Source organism: Micromesistius poutassou (genome assembly GCF_964030765.1).
Source record: "Micromesistius poutassou genome assembly, chromosome: 10".
Classification (NCBI taxonomy): domain Eukaryota; kingdom Metazoa; phylum Chordata; class Actinopteri; order Gadiformes; family Gadidae; genus Micromesistius; species Micromesistius poutassou.
The window spans coordinates 5,705,041-5,722,177 of record NC_140280.1 but is presented as its reverse complement, the minus strand read 5'-3'; the positions used below and the strand labels follow the sequence as shown (position 1 = coordinate 5,722,177).

The window sequence follows — 17,137 nt, the reverse complement described above, 5'->3', positions numbered from 1 at the left end:
ATTTAAATGTTGGATTAACCATTCACAACAGCCACATCATATTTTGTATACATAGAATTGAATTGAATTGAATTGAAAAAAAATATTTTCTTGAACATGCAGACATTAACAGATAAAATATTTAAGAATCAACATAGACATATATAACAAAATAAAAAATAAAAATAAAGTCCCATTTCATGTTAAAAAAAAAAGGAGTAGAGGGAAGCAAAAGCTTGTAGGTCCCTACCCCCATCTTTCAGTTAAATTAACCATTTACACGATCAATGTTAAGTATTTACATATATTTTTATATTTACAAACCTTTTTCTTAAAACTGCGCATGTAACAGACATCACTCCTATGTTTATTTATACTCACAAATAATATATATTACGTTGATGATTAAAATCACTCCTATGTTCATACCTTCATCCATCCATCCATCCATCCATCCATCCATCCATCCATCCATCCATCCATCCATCTATACATACATACATACATACATACATACATACATACATAGCCCTTTATGAGTATCATTACTTGTCATTTCCATCAATGAATATTTTCACAAATATTTTCCTAGTGTGTGTAATTTAAGCTTATTTTTAAACTGTGGAATATGTTTGCAATCTTTGATCTTATCTGGTAAGTTGTTCCACAACTTCACCCCATAGACAGATATGCACATGCTTTTGAGTGTAGAGTGAACCGTTTATTGCCTCAGATTCAGTCTCCCTCTTTCTCCTTTAATTTCCTAGTCTGTCACTAAACCATCTTTGAATATTTCCTGGAAATAGGTTGTTTCTTGCTTTATATACAATTTGTGAAGTTTTAAAATATTTTAAATCCATAAACTTTAATGTTTTTAACTTGAGAAATAGTTTGTTGGTGTGATCATAGTACCCTACATTATTAACTATCCTTATTGCTTTTTTTTTTTAAATTGTGCATATTGTCTGCAGGGTGCTTTGGTATTACCCCACACTTCCACACAGTAACTCAAATGGGGGGAAATCAGTGTACAGTACAGTGTATGTAGTGCTTTTATATTCATTATGTGTCTTACTTTGACTAGTATCCCTACACATCGTGCCAATTTTGAGTGTACACAGGTGACCTGAGGTTTTCAGCTGAGTTTGTGGTCTATTATTACACCCTGAAAGGAGTTCTCAAATACCCTTTTGATTTTTATGTTATCAATCATTAGTTCAATGTGTGTGTTTGCTTGTGTGTTACGTTTACCAAACACCATAAATTTGGTTTTCTTTACATTGAGTGATAATTTATTTATATCAAACCACAATTTTCAACTTGGTTAGTGACAACTAACAACCTCCAACAACTTTCTGAGGTTCCCTTCTTCACAGAATACATTTATACAGTCATCAGCAAAAATCACGTTTTTCACGATCATAGAAGCATTACTTATATCATTTATATATAAAATAAATAGTTTTGGTCCCAATATTGACCCTTGCGGCACACCACAAGTAATATTCATTTGGGTGGACCTGTTATCCCCCATCTGCACAAACTGTTTTCTTTGTTCTATGTAGCTTTTTAACCAATTAAGTCCAACCCCTCTGATCCCATATATCATGGTTTATTGTGTCAAATGCCTTCTTCAGATCTATGAAGACCCCTATTGCAAACTTTTTGTTATCTATTGTGCTTGTCAGTTCTTCTACTAGGTCCATGAGTGCCAATGAAGTTGATCGGTTTGTCCTAAAACCATATTGACTATAATTCATGACTAATGACTAATTCATGTTTGTCTATGAAACTGTCCAACCTAGAAGCATATATTTTTTCCAAAATTTTGGAAAACTGGGAGAACAGGGAAACTGGCCTGTAGTTATTGTAGATATTTTTTTCACCTTCTTTGAAGATCAGAATTACCTTAGCAGTTTTAATTTTCGTTGGAAAAGAGCCCATTTTAAGTGAAAGGTTACAGATATGTGCTAAGGGATCTGCTATATTAATAATAACTTGTTTTACTATTGTCATATCAATACCATTCCAGTCTGTTGATGTTTTATTTTTAAACTTGTTAGCAATATCAATAATTTCACCCAAATAATGTGCAACACTTGTGGAGGGTTTATCTCCTCTGCCAGTTTGGGGCCCACATTTACAAAGAATTTGTTGAAGCCTTCCACCATCTCATTTTTGTTATTAATAATCGTATTACTGTCTAGAAATTCTTCTGGGAAGCCAGAACTGGTCGATTTATTTCTTATAATTAAATTTAGTATCTTCCATGTTTCCTTTATATTGTTTTTATTCTTATCTAGTAGTTTATTATAATAATCTTTCTTACAATTTCGCATCATATCGGTTCATTTATTTTTATAGATTTTATGCTTCATTTCTTTGTCCTTATTTCTATACTTAATAAATTCTCTGTATAAGGTGTTCTTTTTTTACAGGCATTCAACAGACCCTTTGTAACCCAGGGTTTATCTGAGGAGTTTGCTCATTTTCTTCTTTGCTGACTTGGACAGCTTCTGTCATATAACATCAAAAAAGTTTGCCAGAACGACCTCCTCTGCGTCATAAACCTTTCTCCAGTCTTGAGCCCTTAATTAATTTCTAAACTTGTTTAGAGTGTCATCCGTTCTTAATCTCCTTTGTATCATTTCATTCCTTTCAGTCAACCTGAGTTCACAGTCAACCTTTCAGTCTGAGTTCCCTTTCAGCCTGAGTTCACAGTCAACCTTTCAGTCAATCTGAGTTCACACATACATTTTTTTTTTAATACACACAAGCAACGCACACACGCACACGCACACACACACACACACACCGTAGCCTTTTTTTCCGGTAGCCTATTTTTCAGCTTTTTCTGCTTTAAATCCATTTAAAGCAGAGAAAACATGGCCAAATAAGTGTCACATAATTCAATTTCTAGGTCATTGTAACAGAAGTTAGCTACAGCATTGCATTACGATGATCCAATATTTTCACACAAGAGAGCAACAGAAAGAATGGACTTCAAAGCAGCTGAAAAGGCAGTAAACATGAAAAGCAACACATGAGTTTAACATGCGTTGTTTAAGACTAATAAAGATTGGCCTAAATCCTTAATGAACAATACTGGAGTGTGTCTATATATGTGTGCGTGTTTGCTTGAGGGTTGTGTGTGTGCGTGTGTGTGCAGGCGTGTGCTCGTTTCCGTGCATGGGCACAAGACTTTAATGTATTTTCTTTGCTTTATCTGTGTGATTGTAGTGTGCTTACTTGAATATTCGGCCTACAGGTTCCTCCCTACTTGATACTTTTGCCAAATGCTATTTTCTGCCTTATGTGGCTAAAATCATGATTTATTTCAATGGTTCATCTATGCTTGAGATTCCACACACTGAAGCAGTCAAGATAATTCCAAATAAGCATAGCAGGCAATGTGTCTTTGATTATAATAGACAAAGCCTACTAACGGTTTAGAAAGTGACACGAGTGGTATCCGCCGTACTTGGCCTGACACCCTTCCAGTGGGGGATTTATTAGACTATAGCAGGTAGCTAGTAAGAGACTGGACATGTACTTAGTTCGATACCAGTAACCTATAAAACCCTACCACAATGAAGAACTGTATCTTATTACACCGATAGTACTGATTATAACTAAATTGGCTACAATAGGTTAATCTATCAATGAACCTGATTGACACTTGGCTAATCGATACAGTCCTTCTTTGGTAAGGGGGGAATATTCAATTAGTTGCAATCTGCATCCTCACCGCTAGATGCCACTAAATCCCACACACTGCACCCTAAACATCAGAAGCCTAAATACATACATAGGCCTACATGTCATAGACCTACACACATATACATATTGCATACAAATAATGCAAATTTGACACTTACTACTCTTTTCTACTTTTTTTTTAAAGCCCTATATAAATTTCATAAAAATTCGCAATTTTTTGAATTACTTCCAACAGAACAATTGTAAGAGTAGACTGGGGCATCAACATGAAGAGAATAGATTTGAATTTCTTTTCTATATGTATGCATTAAATATTCTTTAAACAGACACTTGGGGATATTTTGTGGGTCTATGAGGTGACCGAATGCAACAACGAATTCCAGTTAACTTTGCACTAAATACAGAAATATGAATATAAGAACTTGATACAAACCTTTTTACTTTTAAGGGTCCTTAAAAGTTGAAACTTAATTTTTTTTCTTTGTTTTCTCTTGACCTTTGGGGAGATGTTATCCAGCAAGGGTTGAGTATCTGTCCTTAGTCCCCTGAAAGCAATTAAAAGCAAGATGATGATAAGTGAAGGCCATAGTGGGCAAAGCGAAATTATCAGGAGAGGGCAAAGGACAAAATGACCTCCTCTCCGTCTGATGCAACTTTGATGAAGCCTTGGCTTCATCATAAAGGCTTGACATAAAACAAAAAATATATATATTGAAATATGAATGTGTCTATTGCTGATGTACAATGCATCCCTAGGTCCCCTTCTTAATACGTTGTGTAGTATTTCAATGTTTTCTGTAGTATTTTCACAAACTATTTTTATTAAGTTTTGTGAATATTTCACTGTGTGTGTTCATATTTCACTGTGTTGTGAACTATTTTACTTCACTTTGATTTCTGTGGAAGAGAAGACAGCTGACACAGTTGTGTTAAATGTGAGCAAATAAGATCTTACTTTATTGATCCCAGATCAGACAATCAGACATTAGATGAATCGCCATAGGAACAACAACTTATGTATACAATAACCAGGGCAACAATAAACAGGGCTCCCCCCATGTTGCTTCCTGGGATGCAGCCCCCTCCTAATATCATGTGATCTCACAGTAATACACGTGTAGATGTACACAAGTCAAGTACAAATACAAGTGCAAAAGTCCATCTATTGAGATGGGTGCAGGAGACTGCATCAGTCAAATGGTAAATATGCCCATTTCTTTATATTTGTAAATAAGTTGTGCATTCACCATGTATAAACTGAAATATTTTATTTCCTCAGCTCCTGCTCACATTTGCATCAACATGACAAATGTGTCTGAATTAGGCGTGACCACATTCACTATGGCCTCCTTCTCCGGCATGGAGAGCTTGACCTCCATGTACTTTTGCCTTTTCGTCTTTCTGTACATCGTCATTATTGTGGAGAACACGTCGTTGATTGGGTTGATCTTGCTGCAGAAGAGCCTGCATGAGCCCATGTACCTGCTGGTGTGTAACCTGGCCGCCAACGGTCTGTACGGCAGCACAGCCCTGCTGCCGGCCATGCTGAAACACATCCTGTCGCGGTCTCACCAGGTGACCCTGTCCACCTGCCTGCTGCAGGTTTTCACCGTGCACACCTACGCCATCGTTGAGTTCACTATCCTCGCAGCGATGAGCTACGACCGCTACGTGGCCATCTGCCGGCCACTGCACTACCACATCGCCATGCCTCTGAGCAAGGTGTACATGATCATCACCCTGACCTGGCTGTTGCCGTTCGTGGCTTTCCTGGCCATGTTCTCCTTAACGCTCAAGCTCCGCTTTTGTCAGCCCGTCATTGAGAGGTTATACTGTCTTAACTACTCGCTGGTTAGACTGTCTTGTTCAGACACAGAGTACATGAACATTGTGGGCATAGTCACCGTGTTTTTGTACACGGTGCCACAGATTTTACTTATTTTTTACACATACGGGCACATTCTGAAGATCTGTGTGTTCTCATCTAGAGAGTCTCAGTCTAAAGCCCTGCGGACCTGCACGCCCCACCTGTTGACTCTGGTTAATTACTCCATCGGCTGCTTCTTTGAAATAGCACAGAGTCGATTTGAGTTAAGTCATTTGACCTTTGAAAGTAGGAGCTTTATGTCTCTCTACTTTCTGATATTCCCCCCCATTCTTAATCCAGCCATATACGGCATGAGCATTCAGCGAATAAGGGCACCTGTGTTGAGATTATTCAACGGCAAGAGAAAGATCACAGCAACACCATAGCCAACAATGATGTTTATAATGTAGATAGCTCACTCTACAGAATAATTACAGAATAAAGAATCTCCTATTCATTTTTGCTATTTAAAAAAAGCTGCCTTATGCCTATATCACTTAACAATACTGCATTTATAATAAGATATTATGTTCTCATGCATGTGGCAGTCGTATATGTTCAAAATCTTTCTTAAATGTTGTTAAAAGCGTGTTTACAAAGTATGAACTGGATGTATGTACATTTTTGCTATCTTCCCTGATTGAACTATGATGGTCGATTGACAGGCAAAGTAGCATGACAGGGAGGCAGGAGAGAGAGAAAGAGAGAGGGAGAATATAATGGGTGTTGGCATAACCTTGACACCTTGATCACCACAAATTCACAAACCATTGTGGGCACACAACATTTTACGCAGTGCAGTTTTAACATGTTTTAACGTTGATAAAACTTTCATTAACAAATAAACTTGGGAAAATGATATGCACAGTTTAAAGATCACTGTCAAGTATATCGTAAAAACTTAAAGAGTTGTTACTATGAAAGTAGCCATTTTAAATAACCTATTTACCTTAAATATTGTCATTTTGAAATCCCTTTTAGGTCCATAAAGATTGTGATTTGAATGTTTATACTAAACTGAATCAACCAACAATATGACTGATGTAAGACAAGCATGAAATGTAGGATTTAGGATGGGTGTCAGGGTGTCCTGAAATGTACCATTAGACAACAGACGCTGTAATGGACATGTGATAATGATGGCTGTCAACACTGCTATTTTGCGTTAAACCATATGTTTTGGTTAAGAGAAATGCAATAAATAATACCAAGGAGAAGGCACATTTTGTACTTTTATGTTATTCATGTCTGACTATTTGCAGTGTTTGAAAGGAGTTTGGATTCGAACCGTTTCCATTTGAAACGCACCCATTTAGAAAGAGCAACAGGCATGAAGCATGACTTAGTTTTATTGAATACAAAAGTACGCTACGTACAATATAGCACACTGAACAATGTCAGTCCCACACCAATGGCGTTGTATTCCACTTTAGCTTCACATGCATGCTCATACACTGAACATTATATAAATACAGTTATCCATCTCTCGAGGAGAGTACTTCTCAAAGTAAACCGTATAACAGTGAATAATTATTAAAAAAACACAATGTAGAAGCTGGGTTAACACGGGTGGTATCCAGATCAGACATCTTCAGGACTGCAAAACCATTTACAAACATTCAAGTGGAAGGCATGCATACAAAAATAGACAGGTCGACTCTGGTCATTGCTTTAGAATCGACAATATGGGCTCGTTATTGCCAGGGTTTTATGTTTCAGTGCCACAATATTGGAGACTTGACATGTTTTTTACTTGATCAATTTCATTGTTCATGGCACAGTGTACAATCACTGAAGGGCAGCACTGGATTCACCACAACATCTGTACCCCAAAACATTGTGTACTCACTGCCATTGTGTCACACGTAATATAAAATATATATATACCTAGCAACCTATATACATGAGGATCAGACATTATTCAAAATACACACATGCATAATGAACTCCTGAAAAATACAGTTGATCTGTACAGCTGTGAGATCACCAGCCCTAGAAACACTGTACAAAAGCTGAATCAAATCATTTCATTCACAGAAAAAAAGGGGGAACGGCCATGCAAGTAAACCTTACAAAATAAAAGGCTTTTGAATTCAGATGGACACAAAGTGCTGATGTGCAAACGGCGCTGTCTTTCGTCTTCACTAATATCCAACGAGAGATCTTCGCTGTCAATTTTTTGCATTGTGCGGTATACTTTCATCTTTTTAAAAGAGAGAGAGAGAGAGGGGGGGGGGGAGGGAGAGAGGGTGGAAGAGGTACAGTCTGTCTCTTGCACTCATGGCCTGTATTGAGAGACACTGCTGGAGGAGAGATGCAGAGGAAGGCTGGAAGGAACCTCTGGTCTCTAGAGGAGGATGGGGAAGCTGGCTGGCTGACTGACTGGCTCACTGACTGGTTGACTCACTGACACACTGACTGAACTACGGACAGGCCCGTAGCAAAGGGCTGAAAGGTAGGCAAGGTGCCTGATTGACCGACTGACTTACTGGCTGATTTACAGTTAGGCATGGTGACTTGTAGCTAGGCAGGGTTGCTTAATGACGGACTAGTTTGCAGGTAGACAGGGTGGCTGACTGGTTTGCAGGGAGGCAGGGTGACTGGTAGCTAGGCAGGGCGGCAAACTGGCTGGCTGATTTGCAGGTAGGCAGGGTGACTGGTTGCTAGGCAGGGCGGCACACTGGCTGGCTGGCTTGCAGGTAGGGTGGCTGACTGACTGGTTTGCAGGGTGGCAGAGTAAAGCTGACTGATTGGTTTTCAGGTTAACAGAGTGGCTGGCTGACTGGTAGCTAGGCAGGGTGGCAAACGGACTGACTGGTTTGCAGGTAGGCAGGGTGGCTGACTGACTGGTTTGCAGGTATGCAGGGTGTCTGATGGACTGAGGCACAGGTCAGTCAGAGGTGTGTGGAAGATTTATCCGCTCTATCCAAAGAATCCCAACGATGGATCTCTGGGCTGAGGACTCTGCAAAGCAAGGGTTCAAATCTGATATTTAACCTCTCCGTTTGTGTTCAAATTAACCATAATTAAATACTTTTTTAGTTTAGAACCAAATAAATTTCCCCAATGAATAGGTATTTCTATTCATATCACACATATAATGCAATTCTGTTGTTGTTATTATTAGCGTTGACATTAATTAGTGTAAGGTAGACCCAAGTCTTATTTTGTATGTAAGAGAGTTGGTGGTGTTGGATTACAGAAAGCATCGCATAGTGTTATCTCAAAGATTTGGGTGAAGGCGAGAGCGAGACTTCAGGGTGAGACTTCTTCTTGAGCAAGACTTGTTTGAACACAATAACAAAAAGACCGGAGCAGGGAAGGGTAAAGAAAAGAGTTATTTCTCTGTAGGGATCTGTTCCATAGTGATGGAATATAATCTGAGCCGGTCAGTGTCAAAAACAAGCATGTTAAAGGATGAAGATTTACAGGCTTAGTCGCCCTAAATCAGTAGTCCCCAATAGGCCCGCCAAGAGTTGATTTATGGCCCATAAATAAACTTGTTTACGCAGATTACAACTGCAGCGTTCTCGTTCGATACTGGACCAATTTCAAAAAATGTTCTCTGCATTATTCCCTTAGGCCCAAATCGATAGGAAAATAGGATGAAAAACCATGAAGTCTTCCTTTAATGACTGCAAACATTCATTCATTTGACACATGACGAACTTTAACATTAAAAGGTCCCATGACATGCCACCAGGTGTGGTGTGATTAGCCGTTACAAGCCGTTTTGAAAATCCACACATCAAGGTGGACACGTCCACCTGTGATGTCATAAGAGACCGATTTTCCAAATGGCTTGTAACGGCTAATCACACCACACCTGGTGGCACGTCATGGGACCTTTAAAGCTCCGCGAGAGGTGGTGGGCGGTACCTTCAGCGAGCTGTGCAGCACGCGGAGTCGGTGGAGCTTCTCGCTCAGCAGGGGGTCGTTGGTGCGCCGGACGAAGGAGCGCTTGTACTCCAGGCGTGCGCCGGGCCTGGTGTCCGCGCCGGGGGACAGACTGGCCCGCTCCAGAGCCCGGTACAGGTCCCCCAGAGAGTCGGCCTGCAGCCTGCGCTCCCGCTCGCCGTCTGGCACAGACACAACGGACATTTTTGTAAGAAAAGGTTTATCATTCAAATTGAATTATTCAGAAGTAGTCACCGTAAACATATTGATGGGCTAAAATAACATTGTTTGTCAAGTGACAATCAATATCATTATCAATATACTATAATTGTCTGCTCAGGTTTTCCAGTGGTACTGCAGATAAGCCAATGCAATTCCAAGTGATTGTGAGTACGTCATTTAGAATTGCTAGTTAACTTGGAGTCCCCAGTAGAAACATCTATAACCACTGTCTGTGAAGGACAGACGGTAAAGCCCGGAAGGATTGTTAATAAATACTGCCCTCTAGCGAAACTCGTCTTGCATTGAGCTAAGACATTTTTTATGGCCAACGGCGAGGGCTGATTAAATATGACTGCTTATTATTATAAATCAACATCAATGTCGTATCGCTTTTTGCAATTTCTTATTGTGTCAATTAAAGCTGGTATGCATTTCAGGTCTGGAGCATAGAGGTAGAGTTATATGTTTGTATTTTAACCTAAATTACTTGAATGTAAAAGCGTCTGTACACGACACCTGTCTGACCAACATACAACAATGGATTCATAATCAAACATCTGAATCCGTGATGATCACGTGAGATTCCCAGTGATAAGAATGAGGAGGAGTTCAAGTATTGCCCTTGAGCCAGGCATCCCTCGTACTAGGAATCAGTTCCTTTACATCGGTGACTCAGAGCAAGAGACAAAGCTTTGGGATCTGTCCTGGGAATCAGGCCACACATGCACACACGTATCTGTGTTCCATTCTGCTTTGAACCAGGAGTGGCAGGGGAAGTGAATGGCGTCACAGCGGGCCAATGGGGACAGGGGGGTAAAAGAACAAGGCCCGCCTCCCTGGGGCTCAATGCTTTGACTTCATTCAAAGCTAATGTGTACTGAAAGGGCTCCTGCTCGCTTCACCGTCCAATCACAGCGCCCCGGGGCACGGTGACATCTTTATATATCGGGTGAGGACGAGAAAGAGCACAAGAGAGGAGGGGGGGAGGAGAGAGAGAGACGGAGAGAGAAGCAAACAGAGAGAGATAGGGAGAGGGGGTGAGTTACAAAGGGAGAAAAAGAGAAGGGAAGGGAAAAAGAAAGGGGGAGAGAGAGAGAGAGAGAGAGAGAGAGAGCCAGGGGCGAGGGGCAGTTTGGGAGAGCAAGAGAGACGTGGATAGAGCAAATCTGCGAGAGATCGATGGATAGAGAAAGAGACCCATTTATAGAGGGAGACAGATTGAGTGGGTTTGTAATGGGTGGGTCGAGGAAAAAGGTGATCGAAAAAAAAATGGCGAGAGATTGGAGGGCAGCGAAAGAAAGAATGAGCTAGAGAGCGAGATCAGTAGCTAGGAAGAGAAATGGTGAGCAGGCAGAAGAGAAAGAGCTGCTGTGCTGCCCTGCTAAAGTGCTGTGAATCAGGACACTGGGACTCTACCTCATTATGTAGGCCCTTGTGAGGGGCCCTCGGGAGGGGCCCGGGGGCTGCTCCAGTGTAACCAGGAGACGTGACAGTCACCACTTAACCACGCACCCTGCCGGCTAGCCACACAGGCATGTAGATAGCACGCATTTTGATCGGTTGGTAGTAGTTATGGTGTGAAACACGCTCACGGTGACGACCAGGATGTTTTGTGTTTCTTAAATCAAAAGCGTGACAATCGTGATCAAATTGAAATTCATATCAAAATCGACCAAACATAAACCCTAAAAAGAAACAAAACGGTCAACGCAGTTTTCTCTACACAATGCTAACGTTTCTTTGACTTGGATCGTGATCTAACAGGAAGGTTGCTACTTCGATCCCCGGCTCCTCCTAGCTGAGTGTCCCTGAGTGAGACGCCTCACACTGGCTGCTCCTGACGAGCCGGCTGTCTGTGCGTGGTCGACTCTGCCATCGGTATGTGAATGTGTGAATGAATGGTTGTAAGTCATTTACATTTAGGGCATTTAGCAGACGCTTTTATCCAAAGCGACTTAGACTGGTTAATGCACACATTCACACACCGACGGCAGAGTCAACCATGCAATACAACCGCCAGCTCGTCAGGAGCAATAAGTGTTGGGTTGTCTTGCTCAGGGACCCATCGACACTCGACACTCGACTCCAGGAGGAGCCGGGGATCGAACTAGCAACCTTCCGGTTACAAACCAAGCCGCTCTTCCTCCTGAGCTAAGCCGACCCCCCGCTTTGGATAAAAGCGTCAGCAAAATCTCCTAAATGTAAAATGTTAATCTTGAGCCATAAGAGTGTGACTGTCCCTGCGGTACATAAACCCATCGAGTGTGTGTGTGTGTGTGTGCTGTGTAGCTTTGCCACCGACCTCCGTGGGCGGGGCGCTCCATCCTGTAGCCCCGCGGCTCCCCCTGCTCCGCCATGTTGCCGGCGGCCGCCAGGATGGCGTGGAGCCCGCTGTCCCGGGGCAGGGTGAAGCTGCGATGCTTCCCGCCGCCGCCGCCCTCCCCATCCAGGGAGGGCCTGGGTGGGAGCCGGGCGGGGACGTAGCTCTCCAGCATCAAGGCGCTGCGCTGCGACGGAAGCGTGGACTGCCGGTCCGGCCAGGGGTGACGGAGGTCGCCCGGGGAAACGCCGCCACAACCTCCACCGTTGTTGTTGCTGAGGCCGCCTTCCTGGTAGTCCTGGGCTGAGGAGGGGAGGTAGTCCTGGGAGGAGGAGGGGCGGTAGTCCTGTGAGGAGGAGGGGAGGTAGTCCTGGGCTGAGGAGGGGAGGTAGTCCTGGGAGGAGGAGGGTAGGTAGTCCTGGGAGGAGGAGGGGAGGTAGTCCTCGTGGGAGGAGCGGGAGTGGAAGGTGTCGGAGGAGGAGCGGTGGCTGTGTTTGGCTTCCATGTAAGGACTCGCCTACGTCCAGTCCGTCGGTTGGTAGAGGTTTGTTTTTTTAAAGCAAACAGAGGAATCAACTTACTCCATACGACTTCAAAAGGAGTTGGGTGAAAAGCGATGGAAAAAATGGTCAGTTTATTTAGCTAGTCAGACAGATTTGGTATAGACATTGCACCACAAGCGTTTTTCTTTTACGCCTTGGAGATAGGCGAGATTGCCATGATTAAGTGATTATCCCATGACCTCCTGTTTATTTTTATTTTTATTTTTTTGTGTACGTGTTTGCTGTTTCTGTTTCGTGTCCTACATTATTATTCTTTTTTTTTTTTCCACAGTTTATATTGTGTGGATAATGTGAAAAAATACTTACAAATAAAAAGTTTCAAAAAAAAAACAGAGGAATCAGCATGTACATCCGGTACATTATACATTAAGCATTCTTTATGTGCAATTAATCAAACACACACCCACACACACACACACACACACACACAATCAAAGGCTTACAGTGGCTCACTCAAACATACACATAATCAAACACATACAGTGGCTGAATCAAACACACAAACACACACAATCAAACATACACATGCTCAAACATCTTCACTCATGAATCACTGACACACACACTCTCACACCCACACCCCCCCCCCCCCCCCCCCCTCTATACACGCACATTCACACACACAGACACACACACACACACACACACACACACACACACACACACACACACACACACACACTGACCGAGGAGGGTCTTGGGTAGGTGTCGTAGGGTGGAGGTGGGCTGTCCTGTTTAGGCACTGATGTCAGCTCTGTGTCTTCATGGTCACTCTCACTCCAGTAGTCTGACAACAAGGAAACATTGTTATTAACACAGCCGAGAGACACTGATGTCTAGAATGAGACACATCTCTCAAGTTAATATTCTCATATTAAGTAATATAGCAGCCCCTTTTATGCACAGTAAACTGCAGAGATACCTAACATTCAATAAGCAGGTATGGGTTAGGTATTGAGTTTTGAATCCGGATCATTTGGTCTGGGAGTAAAACACCCTTTGACTTGTGGGCATGATGACAGTCTCCCATACAGCTATGTTTGTTCTTGATTACTCACAGAACCAATTAGCCTACTTCTCCCCCCTAATAAAACTAGTGTTAAGAGTTGATTTTGTTAAATGGCCAGACGGGAAGATGATGCATACGTGACCCTGTTGGTCTTGTGGCATTTTGTCCACACCGAAGCTGTACTTTCACTATACCTAAAGCGAAGACAAGAATCTGTAAACAACTATGCGCCGCGATAAACGCCTACTCGTCCAGGCGACGTGTCCACAGGAACTCTGAACACATCTCAGGGTCGGTTTAAAGCGGTGCTTCGGGTGGGCGGTGGGAACAGTGTTAAATTTACATCATATTACTGAGGACCGATAACACATGAATGACATCATATTACTGAGGACCGATAACACATGAATGCAGCCTCATATTCTACGGCAAGTGTAACTGTAACTCGCACTTTAAGTGTGTGTGTGTGTGTGTGTGTGTGTGTGTGTGTGTGTGTGTGTGCCTGGCCTCACCCTGGTCCTGTGGGACCCTCTCCTGCTGCGGGGCGAAGCCAGCGGCGGCCATCGACAGACGGCTCAGCCACCTGAGGACCGACACAACCACAACCCGACTGTCACACAACCACAACACACAACCACAACACACAACCACAACCCGACCGTCACACAACCACAACACACAACCACAACCCGACCGTCACACAACCACAACACACAACCACAACCCGACCGTCACACAACCACAACACACAACCACAACACACAACCACAACCCGACCGTCACACAACCATAACACACAACCACAACCCGACCGTCACACAACCACAGCACACAACCACAACCCGACCGTCACACAACCACAACACACAACCACAACCCGACCGTCACACAACCACAACACACAACCACAACCCGACCGTCACACAACCACAGCACACAACCACAACCCGACCGTCACACAACCACAACACACAACCACAACCCGACCGTCACACAACCACAACACACAACCACAACCTGACCGTCACACAACCACAACACACAACCACAACACACAACCACAACCTGACCGTCACACAACCACAACACACAACCACAACACACAACCACAACACACAACACACAACCACAGCACACAACCACAACCCGACCGTCACACAACCACAGCACACAACGACAACACACAACCACAACACACAGCCACAACCCGACCGTCACACAACCACAACACACAACCACAACCCGACTGTCACACAACCACAACCCGACCGTCACACAACCACAACACACAACCACAACCCGACCGTCACACAACCACAACACACAACCACAACACACAGCCACAACACGACCTGACCATGACCCACAGACTGACCCTGCCCTGACGCCTCACTTCCACGCACACACACATTGCCGCAACGACACAAACTCCTCTCTGTCACAGCCACTTTACATCCACCTCGCTCACACAAACAGAGAGACACACACACACACACACAGACACACACACCGAACCTACCGGACCATGTCATCCACATTTTCTGCAGCAAAGTAGAAGCTCTTGATGCGGGGATGGCAGGCCTTGAAGGCGCTGGAGGTGGATGTGCAGCGTGGGGAGGCATGGAGATGAGCAAAACATGGAGAGACATTGCATCAGGGGGAGAGGGGGCTGTTTATTGATCTGCTAATTCTAATCCATGTGAGATTCTAGTTGCATCCTCGTTATCTCCAATTAGAATTAATACCACGAGCTGAACACTGATGAGGAGATTTCTAATTTCTCTCGCTCCTATTAGAAATTCCAAAAACCATATGAATGAGCATGCCCTCACAACCAGGTCGTTATCCCGAGACATGTTTAGAAAGTGCGTCTCATTTTTAATTGGAAATTGGTATGAAAACTAGACTGTGAATACGAAGCAGAATGGAGGAAGGCAATGGGACTAAAATGAATATAAAAGTAATTATGTTTCGAATGGATAATTGCCTAGCTGACAGCTACAGCACAAATTGCTATGATTATCACAATATTGTCAAAGATACACCGCAACACAATCCAAGTCACAAAAGTAATAACAGTCGGCACCATTTAATGATTAGCTTTCAATGGCTCGCTTTCCAATGAAATGTCTTTCATTGGAATCTTAAATATAGTTATGTATTTATAAAGCTACATATTTGGTAACTGTGGCTATGCATGTGGGCTGATATTCTACATAAAAAGCACCATTTGCAGTCCTTTTATAATATACTGCCACCGGCATCCTTATGCTAACTGGTTCTGAGAGAGCAGTGATGTGTAACGTGTAACACTCACAACTTCTTTCTGCATTCAGTGGCACGGTCGATCTTAAACTCGGGGAGACTCACAAAGCCTTCCGCCTTCTCGTCCTGCCACACGGAAACATAACAAACAGTGGTCAAATGACTAGACTTGTTTAAACTCATTCTCAGTCTACTCTCACTCCTTCCATTCCGGACACACCCTGGTGGCCCAGTTCCCAGCTCCAGCGCGCCTCACCTCCTCATTGCGGTACCAGTAAAGGCAGCTGCCCTTCAGAATGAACCAGTACTTCTTCCACCTCTGGGAAAAGTAGGTCTTGGCGTCCTTCTTTTTCCACAGCCAGCCCTCGCACTCTCCCTGGCCCAGGTCCTTGCAGGAGATGCGTCTCTTACTGATCAGGGACATGGGGTTCTCGGGCACGGAGAGGACTGGAAAGGAGGTCAGAACAAAATCATATGTGGTGTCGTCTCAATGCTGAGGGCCTTTAGTACTAGTAATAATCATAGTTTAAAAAAAACGGTATTCTCACAACGTCATTAAAAGCCTAAGCCCTAAAGGGGGCTGCTGTACATGCTTTGGTATTATTTGGGATGGCTTATGCATGTACAGTATATAGGTATGTTTGTATGTCAATTATGGCACCCATTGCACTCCTGATCATCCCTGGAAGGAGGGATCCCAGACTCTGGGTTCTTCTCAACATTTCTTCCTTACTAATTAAGGGAGTTTTTCTTGCCCTCTTGGGGGCTAGGGTCAGGGGTGTGTCATAAACACACGGCCTGTGATGGCCTTTGAGACTGTACCGGAGATTAAGGGCTATACGAATAAAACCAAATTTAATTGAATTATAGACATAACTAGACATCAAATATGATATGAAGATATTAAATATAATTTAGAAATATATTTAAAATAGATATGTTATCTTAACTGCGGTTAGATAGGTAAGGCCCCAATGCTGACATACTGTTTATAATGCTCGATATTGTTTTAACACATACAAAGTGTACAGTATTAAGTTGTACACTGTCTGCATCATTTACACCTGCCTTCTTGTGGCAGCAACATCAAAGTGTCTCACCTGCGCTCTTCTTCTTGGACCTAGAGCGGATTGAGGAGCGCTCAAACACCTGTGAAAGGGGAGGAGCCAGATATAATGAGGTCCAACGGGATTCGTTGTATTTCCTGTTCAAACACACTTATTAATTAAAGTTTGACCACGTCAACGGGGACGTTAGGGTGTGTTGTGAGGACCTTGTAGAGAGAGGCGGAGTCA

The 17,137-nt window shown here is 43.0% G+C and overlaps 2 protein-coding genes across 2 annotated transcripts in view; one reads left to right on the top strand and one right to left on the bottom strand.

Moving 5' to 3' along the window:
- Positions 1-5,040: 5,040 nt before the first annotated feature.
- On the top strand, positions 5,041-5,952 carry LOC311353887 (olfactory receptor 52K1-like; the record flags this gene model as incomplete). The annotated part of the gene is made up of 1 exon (XM_084473687.1): positions 5,041-5,952. The coding sequence occupies one exon, from the start codon at positions 5,041-5,043 to the stop codon at positions 5,950-5,952; it is 912 nt and encodes a 303-aa protein (XP_084329813.1).
- Positions 5,953-9,377: 3,425 nt separating this feature from the next.
- LOC311353886 (connector enhancer of kinase suppressor of ras 2-like) overlaps positions 9,378-17,137 on the bottom strand; it is a gene marked incomplete at both ends in the record, with an annotated part of 23,576 nt that continues 15,816 nt past the window's right edge. The window contains 11 exons of the mRNA XM_084473686.1: positions 9,378-9,392; positions 9,446-9,645; positions 11,988-12,327; positions 12,424-12,522; positions 13,255-13,355; positions 14,090-14,160; positions 15,097-15,168; positions 15,895-15,968; positions 16,099-16,289; positions 16,943-16,991; positions 17,116-17,137. The exon at positions 17,116-17,137 is cut by the window's right edge and continues 172 nt beyond it. Of these exons, the coding sequence (XP_084329812.1) occupies positions 9,378-9,392; positions 9,446-9,645; positions 11,988-12,327; positions 12,424-12,522; positions 13,255-13,355; positions 14,090-14,160; positions 15,097-15,168; positions 15,895-15,968; positions 16,099-16,289; positions 16,943-16,991; positions 17,116-17,137 (1,234 nt within the window). The remainder of the gene's footprint in view (positions 9,393-9,445; positions 9,646-11,987; positions 12,328-12,423; positions 12,523-13,254; positions 13,356-14,089; positions 14,161-15,096; positions 15,169-15,894; positions 15,969-16,098; positions 16,290-16,942; positions 16,992-17,115) is intronic.